Raw genomic sequence first — 17135 nt, 5'->3', positions numbered from 1 at the left:
AGCAGAAGACTCTTACTCTTACTTGGAGCACATAACAATAACAATAACAATAACAATAACAATAACAATAATAATTTATTATTTATACTGTGGGTTAAACCACAGAGCCTAGGATTGGCCGATCAGAAGGTTGGCAGTTCAAATCCCCACGATGTGGTGAGCTCCTGTTTCTTGGTCCCTGCTCCTGCCAACCTAGCAGTTTGAAAGCACGTCAAAGTGCAAGTAGATAAATAGGTACCGCTCCAGTGGGAAGGTAAACGGCGTTTCCGTGCGCTGCTCTGGTTTGCCAGAAGCGGCTTAGTCATGCTGGCCACATGACCCGGAAGCTGAACGCCGGCTCCCTTGGCCAATAAAGCGAGAGGAGCGCTGCAACCCCCGAGTCCTCTGCAACTAGACCTAATGGTCAGGGGTCCCTTTACCTTTACCCCGCCCATCTGGCTGGGTTTCCCCAGCCACTCTGGGCGGCTTCCAACAGAATATTAAAATACTACAGTCTTTTACACATTAAAAGCTTCCCTAAACAGGGCTGCCTTCGGATGTCTTCTAAAAGTCTGATAGTTGTTTTTCTCTTTGACATCTGATGGGAGGGCGTTCCACAGGGCGGGTGCCACTACTGAGAAGGCCCTCTGCCTGGTTCCCTGTAACTTGGCTTCTCACAGTGAGGGAACCGTCAGAAGGCCCCAGACACTGGACCTCAGTGTCTGGGTAGAACAATGTGGGTGGAGACGCTCCTTCAGGTATACTGGGCCGGGGCATAAGAATGAACCAAATTTCCTCTGGCACTGGCTGCATTCAGGTGTCATGCTAAACCATGGTTTAGCACTACAATAATAAGTCTCAACAAACCCTGAGGTTGTGCACTGTCTCCTCCCATCTGGCATGGCTATCAGAAGGAGATGAGAAATTTAGATTAACTACAGTTTAACAGCTGGGATAGCTCAGTTGGTAGAGCCTGAGACTGTTAATTTCAGGGTCATGGATTCAAGCCCCACATTGAGCAAAAGATTCCTGCATTGCAGGGGGTTGGACTAGATGACCCTTGTGGTCCCTTCCAATCCACAATTTTATGATTGTAACATGTTATCTGAATCTTAAACTGTGGCTAATCTTAACCATGGTTCGTTGAAACAAGCCAGCTTCATAAACCATCGTTTCAAGTTGGCCGGTTTCCACTAACCACAGTTAAGATGAACCAGTTTGTTCAGGTTCAGACAACATCGCAAGTTGCTGCAAAATCTAAAACAGAAATGAAAATAACCAAACTCCTCCTCACAGTTGCACAAAAGAGAAGAGGGAGGAGGTGCGGCCACACAAGCCCAAATATCACCGCAGTCCATCCTTACCATGTTCAACTAGCATTATATCTGGTGCAATATGTAGTATGAAGTGAAGGGGATCCATACTATATGAATCGCAATAAACAGGGAATCCTTTAGCTAAAAGAAGAGTTGTGCTTGAAAAGATGTGTGCAAGCTCTACAAACAGGTGGAAATACCTTTTCCAGTGCATCTCTGTCCACCAGCTCCTGCACAGCCAAAAGCTTGATGCTGGAAGAGAAAAAACAGCAAAAGAAGTCATTTTAAAACCAAGTAAAAGTAGCTCCTGAAAGCTTGAAAACCCTTATATGGCATGCTAGTCAGCCATTTACAACGCTGCAGTCCCACGCAGTCATTAAATCCCCATCTATCTTGCAAGAGCTTACGCTACTTCACTGGACACAGCTGACTTTGACTGCTCTGATACAGCGTGCGCAAGCAGGTTCTTGGCTGAGGACCCAACTATCATACCAGAATGCTGCATGCAAGAACCAACAGCGTGAGGTGGGAGTTGCTGTATTTACATCTGAAAGGCAGCTCCTTGACTGCTATGTTTGCTTGAAGAGCTGCCTTGCTAGATCAGCCAGAAGAGCAAAGTGGTGAAGCGTTTCTTTGTCAACCTTGGCTAACCAGGTGCTTCTGGGAAGTTCACAAGCAAGACGTGCAGGGGGCAAAACAACCCCTGTGATTTATCCTGAAAGTCAGGTATTAATAGGTCTACCGTTTTGAACCTAGAAGCTCCGTTTTGCTCTCACAGTTAATCAAAATATATTCACCCCCTACAAATTTGCCTGATCCTTGTCTTTTGGTTTTTTTCATTTATTTATTTTTAAATTTATTTAACATAATTGTTACAAAATATAAGCAAAACACTGCAAATACGTACACTTCAAATAAGCACACATACATAAAAAGGAAAAAAAGAGAGAAAAATAAGATAAGAAAAAAGAAGAAGAAAAGTTGGAAGAATTTCTTCCAAATTTATTCTACAAATATCACGATATGAAATTAATAATAAAATTTCATTGATTGACTTCCATTGCTTACACTGCACTTCCTATATACGTTTTAAGCAAGATTGTATCTGTTATTTCATATTTTCCCCATACAATCTCACACAAATATTCTAATCAGTATGTTTTCTAAATCTTTCATAAGTCTATTCTAAACACAACCAATACCTTACATTTAATCCTTGTCTACATAAAGAATTATTTAGACATTTCCATTGTTTCTGGATTATATTTTTTGGTTTTTGTCTTATCAAATCAGTCAACTTTGCTAATTCCAAGTATTCGCAAAAGATCCTTGTCTTTTGAAGAGTCACTCCAGCTACTGCTAACCACCACTTCTAGGGATAATGGTTCACAAAAGCACATCATATGGTCCACAGAATCACAGACATGGTGGTCAAGGGAGGAAGGCCCTGCCACTGGAGTCCATAAATCTTCTCTTACATACCAGGAAACTTCTCCACCTGGCTTGGTATTGAGGGCCTGGACCTGGTGCTGGGCATAAGAGACAGACTGGGGATGCTGCTGAAGGCCATCTCTGGCACATTGGTGGCGAACCCAGGGACAACTGGAGATAGGGGGTGGAGTTGGACCAGCTTTGCCCCAGATGCCTCCCCAGGAGGGGAGCCCTCTTGGCTAAGGGGAGGGCAGCAGAGGCGGCTCCTTGGTGGGTGACACTGGGCTTGGAGTATTCAGCATTGTGGGGCTGAATACTTTTGTGGCAGTCCTCAAGGCATGTCCCTGGGATCTGGGCCTCCTCCTCTCAGCCTGCTGTGGCCCTTCTCTGAGTTGAATTTTTCTTGGGATCCCATCTTCTCATTCCCCAGCCTACTGCGGCTTTCCCTGTGGTCGTCCACTTCCAGCTTCCTGATAGCCTCTCACTTTCCTTCCTTTCCATGACATCTGCAATAGCCTCAGGACACCCTGGAGGAGAAGGTACATAGTCTGAGGCTGCTTCTAGATCCATCACCGTGGACACAGTTGTCCTCAGCGGCTGGGGTACTGTTTAGCAGCTTTGGCTTTTAAGACAGCTAGGCTATTCCTGAATCTTGATAGTTTGACCACATGCACTGGTAGCCTCAACACTGGATTACTGCAATGGGCTCTTTGTGCGGCTACTCTTGAGGTTAGTCCAGAGGCTACAGGTGCACTGGCAGAACAGCACCTAGGCTGCTTATAGAGACAGACTGGCACAAGCATACAACACCTTGTTTGTGGGATCTGCATGGGCTCCCCATCTGCAGTTCAATATTTTGGTGCTAACTTATGAGGTGCTACAGAATCGAGTTGCTTGAGAGACTGCCTTATGCCTTAAATACTCAGAAAAGCACTACAACCTGCAAGGGAGTTTCTCCTTCAAGTTCCTAACATACCAAAAGCTCACGCCACAGTAATTTGGAGAAGGGCTTCCCCTGTTTCGTGGAACAGCATCTCTGCTGAGATAAGACAGGTGCTCAAAATCTGTACTTTCCGGAAGAAGAAGAAGAGTTTGACTTGATATCCTGCCTTTCACCCCCCTTAAGGAGTCTCAAAGCAGCTAACAATCTCCTTTCCCTTCCTCCCCCACAACAAACACTCTGTGAGGTGAGTGGGGCTGAGAGACTTCAAAGAAGTGTGACTGGCCCAAGGTCACCCAGCTGCTGCATGTGGAGGAGCAGAGACTCGAACCCGGTTCCCCAGATTACGAGACGACCGCTCTTAACCACTACACCACACTGGTTCCAGCCAGTGGAAACAGCCAATGACATTTTTTAATTCAATTAGCTTTTCCAGCTGGGTGAAAAGATTTCTGCCATAGATGTTCCTTTTGTATGATTTGTAAACCCAACTTTGGTTGTTTTTCTCCTATTTTAGAAAACTATTTTTAGTTGTTTTTATGCTAGGTTTGTAAATCACCCTAAGACTCACATGAAAGGTGATTCCTGAATTTATAAAATACTATTAATGACAACAACGGCTGTTATTGCATCCATTTGCCATTACTCGAATAGGCTGCTCTGTATAATTAAACCCATCTACAAAGTTGCCTAATAAAAACCAAATTGATTCTGGCAACCTTTTCTTATAATGGGTGCACGCAGATAGAGCCACACGCCCCAAAATGCTGTAGAAAGAGAAGCAGAGAGACAGAAATGAGAGTTTGCCATTGACTTTAGCCCAACCCCTGTGCTGACTCATGAAAACACGAGGCTCGTAAAGAAGCGTAAGCACCAAGCGAGGATTTATAGCACTGCATAGGGAAGGAGAAATCGGTGCAAGGCAACCTGGCATCCATGGATGGTGTAGAAAGCAGAACTGATTGGATATCCTCTGTGGATTTTACAGGACATGCAGTGCAACGGATCTAAAAATAGGAGGCAGTTATTGCTGGCTGTCCAATAGATTACACTCCTCCAAGGGCTGCAAAGGTTGACTTTAAAAAAATAATAATTCTGCAATTATATCGACAGCCTTAGAGAATAATCATCCACAGAACAGGCACAGTGCAGAGTCCAGAACTCAAATCCACATTGAGTCTCCAACTGGCAACTTAAGGAGGATCAGAAATTCTACCTGTGTGCCACCAGTCAACTGTGGTGAAATGGTGAGAAACGCAGAGAGACCAGTTGCACCAACAAGGAAGCCTCATATTTATTCTAGTAAGCCAGAGCAGATCAGGTGGGTAACCTTTTGGCCCCTATAAAGGCTTCTGGGTCAGGATTGCTCCACGCTGCTCACAAATCAGAGCAACTAGCTCTTGCTGCTGCTTCAGATTGCCTTGGTCTCACCTCCTAAACTCAACCGTAAGCCCAGTCTGCCAAGTTGAAGAAAGACAAGTTCATTCACACTTGGCCAGCTGGCTTCAACCCACCAAGGAACAGGGTGTACCTGGAATGTACCAGAGAATCCACAGAGACCCAAAGTCATTCTCGGCATAATATACTTGTTTGTTTCATCCTGGTCAAACGGACAGTTCTGAAATTTTGACACAATGGAAACCCCTAAATTAAGGAAATCAGAGCAGCTCTCTCTGTGTACAAAATGAAGATACTTGCATCCTGGCCTGGTACAAATGCGTTCAAGGGGAAGGAGTCAGTAAGTGCCAAGGGAGAGAAGAATCCCCATTGAACTGGGAAGAACAGTGTTTGTCCCAATGTGTGAAGGCAAGCAGCCTTCACATACCTGGCAGGTGCAAACATTATCCCCCAGTCTGCAAGTACTTCATATGGTCAGTTGTCACATGGTCATTTGCCTTCATCCACTATCAACCAGCTGATGGAAGAGGCAGGCATAGCCACCTGCCAATGTTGTACCGACCGCAGAAGAGATCCTTAAACTCATTCATAAAAAGGAGGTGTAGACTTAAAAGCAACAACTGGGCTTCCTTACTGGATAACTGCAATCGGCTAACACAAGCCTATTGTCTTCCGTAGCTTTCAGGGACCAGGCTTGTAAGATTTCGTAGCCCTGTATCTGGTGGTACCAATGGCACACCATCGACCAGAACAGAAGCTCTTCTTACAAGAAGCCACTGTATCTGCCCATCAACGAAAGAGCAGCCATTCATAGCTGAAAACGTTGCATGAGTGATGGATGAGAAAGAGATAAATCATGTCACTGAGCTTTGCATCAACGGGTAAGGGAAGAATAGAAAGAAAGCCATCAGTTGGAAATATATTTTGAATATGGTGGGAAGTTTAGCAAAGGCGCCTAAGAAATTCACAATAGTCAACACAGTAACTCACTCATTTGACACTGGGAAAACAAACACAGGCTTTCAGACAAAGATAATATATTGTCTGTGTCATGTTTCAACATGGCAACATAAAATTACTCACACATTTTTCACAATGCTAGGAAGGTTCTTGAGGGACGCGGGTGGCTCTGTGGGTAAAAGCCTCAGCGCCTAGGGCTTGCCAATCGAAAGGTCGGCGGTTCGAATCCCCGCGGCGGGGTGCACTCCTGTTGTTCAGTCCCAGCGCCTGCCAACCTAGCAGTTCGAAAGCACCCCCGGGTGCAAGTAGATAAATAGGGACCGCTTACTAGCGGGAAGGTAAACGGCGTTCCGTGTGCTGCGCTGGCTCGCCAGATGCAGCTTGTCACGCTGGCCACGTGACCCGGAAGTGTCTCCGGACAGCGCTGGCCCCCGGCCTCTTAAGTGAGATGGGCGCACAACCCTAGAGTCTGTCAAGACTGGCCCGTACGGGCAGGGGTACCTTTACCTTTACTTTAGGAAGGTTCTTAAGCCTGATAATGTATGAAGTGGGACTTGGTGTTGTTTTTTTTCATCCATCCCTAAGTAACTTGTTCAACTGGCAATTGAGCCTGAGGTTATATGATGTCACATCAAACAATTCTTATCCCACACTTTCAAGGGCATTTCCTCATCACTTTCCTTCCTGCAAAAAGCGGGGGTTGGAAACAGGTTTGTCGTGCAACAGCAGCAAATCCACTTAGAATCACCAAATCTTTAATTGAACAACATGACTTTCCCTGGATGCAATTAAGCCTCTCAAAAAGTAGCAACAGTCTAGAAGTAGTTACACTCCCTGCCACACAGTTCTCATCATTTTTATTCTTCTTGGATCTTTGTTTCCATGGAAATGCAGGTTTAAAAAACCTACGGTCTCCTACACACACCCGGTAATGCAGATTGCATCAGTTAAAGAACTGAAAGCATGACTTTTTAATCCAGTACTAATAAATTTATTCATAGCAAAAACAGGCAAAGGAGTTAACTATGACTCAAGCAGTTAATATAACAAAGAGAAAAAGGAAGTTTTTTTGGGTTTTGGGGGCGGGGTACACTGAAGTTCAGATGAAATGGGGTGGCTTTTTGTAAGGCTGTCTGCAGCAGATGAATATTACTACTCCTTGAGTTGTTCCAACACATTTTGCCTAGGGCTGGTAGTGATGTGCTTCTCTGTCAGCTAACTTGAGGGATTTCTCCCATATTGTACAAGCGCTGCCCATTTCGCACAGGTGATCCATTCCCGCCTCCAGCGCGTGTCAGCAGAACATGGATAAGCACGACACACACCCCCCGTTACGTTGCCCCACGCCCTCGTATTGCCTTCTTCCGGGTCCAAAAGGACCCACGTGTTGGCTATTGCATGCCATTTGGACACACCTAAAACGGTTGCCATTTGTACTTAAAGAATACCAGAAAGCCCCCAAGAGTTCTTCCTTCTGGAATGACAACAGTGCCTTATTTAACTTTGCCACAGGGAAAGCAGCACATAAGACCCCAACTATTCTGATGTTCATACTGTTATAGTTTTTTTGAGTGGGGCTCAAACCCTAGTGGTAGGATTTTGATTATTTGGAGCATTGAATGGAAGGTTGGAGGCCAGTGGAAAAGCACAGGCTAAGCTTCCTGTCTAGTGAGGGCCTCACCTGCGACAGAGGCATGAACCTGAGAAAAAGTGTTGACAGCCCATCCAAGAGGATTTCTTGGGTCTGGGCAGACAGAGGGTGCCATGGTGATGAGGTGTGTGCTTGAGGGGACAGGAGAAGAAAGTATTTACAGAAAGGCATGCTGGGAAGAAGAGGGAGAGGACAAAGAGAGAGATCCATCTTGGGCAGGTTGGCTGAAGGCTGGCTGGGAAAGCTGCTTTTGACTCCAGTGCTGCACTGCCATGGGGAAGAAGCCCCTCTTGAGAGGACCGTGCTGTAAGATCTGGACTCTCTCCATCTAAACTCAGGTGTAAGTATGTGAATAAAGCACATTTCTTAAAGCTACGACTATCTCTGCCGCACCTTCAATTCTCCAAAGGCACACAGCCCCTGGTGAGTGCCCAGAACCCGCTGGAATCTTGCTACTGCTCAGCAGAGAGTGGGGGCGGCACCCAACTTTGGTAACAATACCTAAGTATCAGCTACCATAACTTGAACCCTGTTGAAGGATACAGAAAACAGAAGCGACTCCTTCCTCCTCTTCTTCTAAGAAGCTAAACCAAAGATCATCAACCTTTCTTGGCCCATGGGAACATTTTGTTTTTCTGATTTTTGAGCAAGTGCCATGGGTGCCGTCTCCTTGCCCCATCAGCATGCCACACACACACTGAATGAATGTGCACACAAACTTCATTTTTCCAAAGATAAAATGTTGTTGTTTAGTCGTTTAGTCATGTCCGACTCTTCGTGACCCCCTGGACCAGAGCACGCCAGGCACTCCTGTCTTCCACTGCCTCCCGCAGTTTGGTCAAACTCATGCTGGTAGCTTTGAGAACACTGTCCAACCATCTCGTCCTCTGTCGTCCCCTTCTCCTTGCGCCCTCCATCTTTCCCAACATCAGGGTCTTTTCCAGGGAGTCTTCTCTTCTCATGAGGTGGCCAAAGTCTTGGAGCCTCAGCTTCACAATCTGTCCTTCCAGTGAGCACTCAGGGCTGATTTCCTTCAGAATGGAGAGGTTTGATCTTCTTGCAGTCCATGGGACTCTCAAGAGTCTCCTCCAGCACCATCATTCAAAAGCATCAATTCTTTAGCGATCAGCCTTCTTTATGGTCCAGCTCTCACTTCCAAAGGTAAAATAAGAATGAGCAAACACACCAAAACTAACCATATTTTTCGCTCTATAAGACGCGCCAGACCACAAGACGCACCTAGTTTTTTGAGAGGAAAACAAGAAAAAAAATATTCTGAATCTCAGAAGCCAGAACAGCGAGGGATCACTGCGCAGTGAAAGCAGCAATCCCTCTTGCTGTTCTGGCTTCTGGGATAGCTGCGCAGCCTGCATTCACCCTATAAGACGCACACACATTTCCCCTTACTTTTTAGGAGGGAAAAAGTGAATCTTATAGAGCAAAAAATACGGTAATATGAACCTTGAAAAGCATCTCAGTGGGAAAGAGGCAGTGGGGAACCATCCCTCTTTCAACTTAGCTCTATGTACTTTTAAAGGGAGAAAACGGTAGCCACCCGAGGCTCCTCGTGACCAAGGGGCAGTGATGGAAGAGGGTGCACCAGAGGCTTCATGGGTGCCAGGAGAAGAGCTCACCGGTACCCTTGCACCCACAGACACCATTCCAGCAGCCCCTGTGCTATAAACACTAGCTGCAGGGATTACTTTTGTTGGGTACGCCAAACTGTACAGGATAGGACAAAGTCCGCAGCAGCTTCAGTAAGCCTCAGTGCAGATAAGCAGACTTGCCACTGAGTGCAACTAGACAGCTGGCCGACTTGGGAGATGGCCGTTACGCCTCCTGGAAAGCAAAGGCAATGCCTCCGCCAGAACCTCGACATGCAGAGAACCACAGTGCCCAGGGCAAGAAATGCTGTGCTCTTAAGCAGAAGGATCCAAGTAATAAAGAAGAAAAAGAGGGATCATAAAAGCTAATTAGGAGCGCCAGAAGAGTACAGTAAACTAATTTCCTGCATGTTACGGGAGTTACATGTGTTGTATATACCTTCTGAATCAGGGGTCAGCACCTTTTTCAGCCGTGGGCCGGTCCACCGTCCCTCAGACCTTGTGGGGGGCCGGACTATATTTTGGGAGCGGGGGTGGGGGGGAAATGAACGAATTCCTATGCCCCACAAATAATCCAGAGATGCATTTTAAATAAAAGGACACATTCTACTCATGTAAAAACACGCTGATTCCCGAACCATCCGTGGGCTGCGTTGAGAAGGCGATAGGGCCACATCCAGCCCCTGGGCCTTAGGTTGCCTAAAGGTAAAGGGACCCCTGACCATTAGGTCCAGTCGTGACCGACTCTGGGGTTGCGGTGCTTATCACGCTTTATTGGTCGAGGGAGCCGGCGTTCAGCTTCTGGGTCATGTGGCCAGCATGACTAAGCTGCTTCTGGCGAACCAGAGCAGCGCACGGAAACGCCGTTTACCTTCCCGCCGGAGCGGTACCTATTTATCTACTTGCACTTTGATGTGCTTTCGAACTGCTAGGTTGGCAGGAGCAGGGACCGAGCTACGGGAACTCACCCCGTCACGGGGATTCGAACCGCCGACCTTCTGATCGGCAAGCCCTAGGCTCAGTGGTTTAACCCACAGCACCACCCGTGTCCCGTATTTAGGTTGCCTACCCCTGTTCTAAATCTTATTTCCAGCATGCAGTCTGATGAAAAGAACTGGCATTTAAAAACACATGATAATGTTAAAGTACTTTTGAAACAACGCATATACAGTAATCACTTTCAGCTTTTCCTGAGTTCAACGTAGCTTACTCCCCACCTCGTGAGTGAGCTTAGGATTCTAGCCGTGAGACCGAAGAAGATACAATGCTGACATGTAAAACAAGGAAGAGCCTTGGGGAGACATGTTTTGACCCCTTCAGTCTTCTGCTCAGCGGCATAAATTCCCCTTCCCCTCCACGGATGGCCTCAACTATGGTTTAGGCAGGCATTCCTAAGACTGCCTCCTGATTTGCAAACCATAGTTTCCAGACAGACGGCATCACACTGGAACTGGGCCTTGATCTGTCAATAGAGCATCCTTTCATAAAAGCAAAATTCTAAATTCCTTTCTAATCTAACCCGTATTTGTTTGCTATTACGTTAACGGGGCAGGGGGGGAATTAATCCCATCTTACTGTGCTCTAAAATAGTCTACTTGCAATTATGAAATAGCCGCTCTATCGTTTTTTAAAAGCAGGGTTTGTCCGTTTTTGCCAGACAGATTGGGGGATAACAGTCTTTGTGTGTCTTCTTACAGAGGCATTTACATTGGGTTTGGATGTGTCATTTAACTGATTAAAATAAAATTAAAATCCTCTCTCCTGGAAGAGGCCAGCATTCAAAACAAAGATCTGAAGGCCATAAAAACAATAGTTGGCTTACAACCTCCAGAAGACTGAGCATGATTATTTTGCAAATAAATAAGCTTTTCTGTTTGGCTCCTTCGCTTTGTTCTTCTGAATTTCCCTTGCGGGTTACACTTTGATGCTTCTGAAATATCTTTTCCTCCCTCCGATTCTCCCTCACTGCCCCAATGGAAGGACTGGAGAGCCCTTTATTAAATTGTGTGATTTATTATTTTTAGAGGATGTGCAAATTTTGAAACGTGGCCAGTGACGTCTCATCGTTCCTTGATGTAAAACAAAGCTAAAAATAAAATTAAAGGGCTGTATGAGGAACTCAGGAATAGCAGGGATTGTTTCTCTTAGGAATTTACCATTTGAGGAGCTTAGTTTTGTGTGCTTGCCAAACGGCTTTAAACCCTGGAAGCAATCAAATGTAATTTAAGGTTGTCTAATTCCCTGCTTTTACAGAGTGCCTCAGCTAAATCCTAAATCCTATGGAGTCTTTCAGTGAGAAAACTTTCATCTTCTGTTAATTCTCAACAGTTTTACGCTCCTTAGGCTATATTTTTGACCCACTTGCACATTACAGACTTTCAACAATATTTTCTTTTCTGTGACATGAGTGCTGGGGACCATGCCTTGAAAAGGACAGAGCACGAAACTGCTGCTCATCCCATGCAATGTCAAGTGTGACGTTTTTCTCTGTGCATACACACTGTGGAGCCGCCATCAGTCAGCGCTTCCACACATATTTTCACGTGGATAACAATCAGGCATATAAAAATCAACTACAGCTTTATTGGTTACTAGCAGTTTCATACCTAGCAGTGGCTGGGAATGCTAAGAAACAACAAAAAAAAAAAAAAATCAGTGTAGTTTTGAAAGGCTCAGTCTACAACATGGGTAGGCAAACTAAGGCCCGAGGGCCGGATCCGGCCCAATCACCTTCTAAATCTGGCCCACAGACGGTCCGGGAATCAGCATGTTTTTACATGAGTAGAATGTGTCCTCTTATTTAAAATGCATCTCTGGGTTATTTGTGGGCCATAGGAATTTGTTCACCCCCCCCAAAAAAAAATATAGTCCGGCCCCCCACAAGGTCTGAGGGACAGTGGACCGCCCCCCTGCTGAAAAAGTTTGCTGACCCCTGGTCTACAAACTTGATTCAAAATGGCACCCAACTGTATCCAGACTCAGCTTATAAACAAGTGACACCAGATGGCGCTGCAGAGCAGTGATCCATGCCAATGAGATTTTGCATTGAGAGTTTTTATAGTGTTTTTCCCTATAGTGTTTTTTTTTTAAATCAATACAGATCCAGTCAAGGACCCAAACCTGTTCCCTGATCTCAGGAACTACAAGGCAAAATTTGGTTACAATATCTGGAGAGGTATCCAAATGCAGAGAGAACAAACAGACAACTTCCCAAAATATACGTTTGTAACAGCTTTTCAGTGTATTATGTATTTAACTCTATCACCAGTCCATTTCTCCGTTGTAATTTGTAACTGCAGGCATTTTCAAAGCAGCAATTTGCAATGGTACATGCCTTTTTCTTTTTAATGAGACCATGAACTCTTTTAGCTAGAACTTTCCAATTTTGCAAACGTCTCCCGAGTTTCATGTGGGAAGCTGCATGACTGTTAAAAGCCACAATAGAGAAATTGAAGCTTGTGGCCTATACTTAGTGGGCCATTCTAATTTTTAAAAACCACAAAATAAGCAATAGGATTTCTCCATTAGGATGCAGATGTCCCTCTCCCCACAAGGAGAAGCTAGATGGTGCCATATGAAACTTCAAGCTGCAGGTCTGTTAGCAGCCAGAGCCCCACACAGACATTGCTCTGTGTACTACAGGCCAATATTGCCATGGCTTTAAATATCAAATTTCAAGTGCTTCTGATTTAAACATCAAGGACTGTCTCTCGGCTTTCTCTCTAATTCTAATCCACAGTAACATATAATTTTCTCCCAGGTCTGCAAGGAGGAAAATAGGTTGAATCGACACGACCTTAGCCAAATGATGCCTCTTTTCTTTGTGGAATTACACAAAGCAGGTCCTGCCAATTTTAATGTACAACACAGTGGCTCCAACTTAGGTTGCAACAAGAGGGAAAGAACAGTGATCTGCAGAGTTCTCCTATGCAAAGAAAACTCTGAAGAATAGGGAGTTTCTCTCTGAGGTACACCATGGATAACCACATTCAGAATAAATACATCTTTTGTTATATAGCTACGCTTGAAAGCCAGAGGTTCTGCAAAAATAGTTTGGGAACAACCACTTGCAATTGGGAATGTTTACAATTGCTTCTACACAAATGCTACCTGATAAAATTGAAATGTGACGCCAGGGCACTTGGGATGTATGTATCTATAAAAAGGTAAAGGGACCCCTGACCATTAGGTCCAGTTGTGGCCGACTCTGGGGTTGCAGCGCTCATCTCCCTTTATTGGCCAAGGGAGCTGGCATACAGCTTCCGGGTCATGTGGCCAGCATGACTAAGCCGCTTCTGGCAAACCAGAGCAGCGCATGGAAACACCATTTACTTTCCCGCCGGAGCGGTACCTATTTATCTACTTGCACTTTGACGTGCTTTCGAACTGCTAGGTTGGCAGGAGCAGGGACCGAGCAGCGGGAGCTCACCCTGTTGCGGGGATTCGAACCGCCGACATTCTGATTGGCAAGTCCTAGGCTCTGTGGTTTAACCCACAGCACCACCCACGTCCCCCTATGTATCTATACTGTAGACCTAAAACGGTACCTTCCTTCCTTCCTTTCCAGAGAATACTGGAAACAGTAGTTCAGTGAAATCGGATTGTGGTATAGGGATCTTCCTTTGCACAGAAATTGCCAATAAACTACAAATCCCACTATTCTTAGGAGGGATCTCTGAAAGCTGATATGATATAAAACCAATATAAGTTTGTAGTGTAAACCTTTCTAGGGAAAGTCCGTCCACTGACCTATGCTCTCCATGTTGTCTTTCATGATTCATTCACCTTGCCCTTCGTTCAACTGCTGCATTTATCTCTGCAATAAATAGATCGAGTCCCCTGTGGTGAGAGGCTCCCAACTGCCCAATCTGATAACCTATCCGAGTGGGAAAGGAATGACACACGCATATTGATGCTGGAGTATCACTACACAGCAATGATACTGTAAAAAGTTATAAAGGGAACTTTATTCAGGAAGGGCGAAAGCGTTTCAAGCCAAAGTGCCAGACCTTTGCTCCCACAGCTCAGCAAGATTCAGTTTTGCACGGACAGGCGGAGACCCCCCCCGACCCTGGGCGACACCCACGTAGAATAATGCCTCAAGACAACGTGTTGTGGGATTAAAATTTGGCCACAACTTTATTAAAAATTTCAGATGTAAGGAGACCTTGGCTTAGGCATTGGGCGTTTATCCCTCCCAGTCCCCGGCCGGGGATCTGGGGAACATCAGGATATGTGGGGATTGGGCTGGCTCTGGAGAACATCTGTTCAAGCAGAGAGAGCCCGCCCGCCATTTTACTACCGTCACAGGGGAGAGCAAAGACAACCTAACAGCGTATGGCCAATGCCTCTCCTCAAAACACCCCTTTAGTGGGGAACCGTGGGGTCGCCGCTGCAGGTGGGAGTGGGGGTCACCGCTTCACGGCTCCCCCCCCCCCATTTAGGGAATATAGACTAAAGGATTCCGCCCAAAGCCTGAAACCGCCAAAGTTGTGACGTTTTGCTACTGGAAGGCAAAACCTGCCAACGCAGGAAAATTCCTTTCCGGCCCTTCAACAGCGACCATAACGTAGCAGCGCCAGCGTACCTGTGGAAAAGAGGTTAACCTGCAAAAGAAGGCTTAACTGAGGGAGGGCAGGGAAGTCAGCATAGCAACCCAAAGCAATCACTTTTGGTCTGAGAGGCCCAGGGAGTTTCCCATGACAGGTTTAGCACAAGACGTCTAACCACCAGTTTCTGGAGTGTATTCCTCTTTTCTATATGCCTATCAGCAAAACATGAAATATTCTCCTGGATTTTATCACATTATGTTGCAGAGAGGGACAGCATATTCAAATCTCTCCCCGCCCCAAGAAAGATAGCCTCTCTGTACACAGGGAAATAGCACACACGTCAAGTCTAGAGTGTGATTCCTCTATTTACAAGATTTTATTTTTTTTGAGAAGTAGTGGAATCCATGAGGGCCTTATCACTTGATTTTGCTGATGTTACACAGCCCCATGAGCGTCTCACTGTGCACATGGCATGCCTCAGGGAAATGGGAGATTGGCAAACTGCTGCACTTGTGTAGCAATTACTCATGCAAGTGAGAATCCCTGTCATCTGTCAGATGCAGATGTGACAGATTTCCTGCTCTCTGCACATCCTTTTATTACTTGCGTGCCACACAAATCATGTGGTGGCATGTGGCAATGACTACCTGCATGGCTCAAATCAATTAGCCAACTGCAGGTATATTTATGGTGCTATGTCATTGATCATGACTAATTTGGGGGGAATGGGACCTAATTTCACTGCCTTCAAACTCTGGGAAACAAAACAGCCAGTGCCCCCAACCCTGGAATCATTTTTCATTTCCCCTTGGTATGGTATGATGGCGCTCAATCTCTGCAGCTAAATCTCAGGCTTTTCTTCTGGCTCCTCTGTTTTCAGCCAGGCAGATGTTTGTTTCCAGACATTCCTGAAAAAGGAGGTTGCATTTTTCAGCAATAGTGGAGATACTCTGGATGAGAGGAAAATTATGTCTGTGATTGACACGGGCTGCGTCTTGTTGTACAGGTTATGTAAAATAAAAACATCTGTACACACAGCAAGGGAAACTCCCACTGAGTGACAGACAGTAAACCTAAATTTCAAGTCCTGGAAAGCAATATAGCAATCAAAGGCTCAGAAGACAGAATGTAAACAAAATTCTCTCTCTTTTCTCTCTAATTTTAGGACGAAACATTATGTTTGAGATGAACTTTTTAAACTTAAGAAGGCATACCTGCCTTTCTAGAACCTCCACTGAAAGTTCATGCAACATATATGAACCACAATATATATAAACATGCCCACACAAATACTATAACTGGAGGTTTTTAGAACGGTTCCAGTGCACCCCAAGGGCTCTTATCTTTTAACACAATTTACTTGCTTAAAATGTCCCAAAGATGGATGACAACACTTATTTGAGGTTTGAATCAGCTGGGAACTTTAGAGAGCCGAACTGCCTGATGACACTGACGTTTTGCCAGAAGGGCTAGCCAAATAAGTCAAATTAAATCACCACGTCATTTTACCTACTTGTTAACCCATCAACCATTTTTCAGCAAGACGACAAGGACATCGCTTTCAAACCACGACCCACCCATTTATTGCAAACAGAGAATTCATTATAAATTCCTAAGTTTTAACCTGAGGTTTCCTGTTAATGATTTCTTTTTATGTCAGAGGAAGTACTACGAATTTCTTGCGAAGGAAACAAAAAATGGTGCAATGTGGCAATTGTGTGGTTTCTCTCTCTGCCTTTGCCCGGCTGTTGCTTTACCAGGCAGAACTGTAAAAACTGCGTGAGGACACTTTTCAGGCCTGTATGAACTTTGCTAAGAGTGAGTTTGTTGAACTCAAGTAACTCTAAGATGGGCAGAAATCCAGACAGACGTCTCAGAGGTTACTAGGATTCCTTGTGGAAGAAGAGGAACATGATTGTTTTGTTTTTAATCTACAAAGAACAATAATTTCTGAGAAGAGAAGTTCTGTGTCTGTGCCATGCATAAGACAGTGTCTTCAAAAAATAAATCAAGAGTCTTCAGTTATTTTAATAACTTGAGCAATGCTAAAGGGATGATTTCTCCATAGAGTCATCATGTTCCCCCAAGTTCTTTAGCCAAAGGGGGAAAAGCATGAACCCTTTTTTTGACATCAAATAACCCCCAGAGTCTGCCAGTCCATTTCATTGGGCTACAAAGTCCTATTTCCTACCCAGAAAGATGGTCCATACTGTGCATTGCTATGCTGCCAACATGCTCAAATCCAGAACTCCAGTATGCTGGTCGGATATTATTAGCACCGCCCTCAAATCCCTTAAAGGAAGA

General features: G+C 45.2%; 1 protein-coding gene across 1 annotated transcript in view; it reads right to left on the bottom strand.

The window, feature by feature from the left end:
* The window catches only part of EEPD1 (endonuclease/exonuclease/phosphatase family domain containing 1), a 63884-nt gene that overhangs the window by 21060 nt on the left and 25689 nt on the right, over nucleotides 1-17135 (bottom strand). The window contains exon 2 of the mRNA XM_053409964.1: nucleotides 1496-1547. Coding sequence (XP_053265939.1) covers nucleotides 1496-1547 — 52 coding nt within the window. The remainder of the gene's footprint in view (nucleotides 1-1495; nucleotides 1548-17135) is intronic.

This window comes from Podarcis raffonei, chromosome 12, assembly GCF_027172205.1.
Source record: "Podarcis raffonei isolate rPodRaf1 chromosome 12, rPodRaf1.pri, whole genome shotgun sequence".
Lineage (NCBI taxonomy): Eukaryota > Metazoa > Chordata > Lepidosauria > Squamata > Lacertidae > Podarcis > Podarcis raffonei.
Note: the sequence above shows the minus strand (reverse complement) of the source record. Positions and strands in the feature narration are given on the sequence as shown.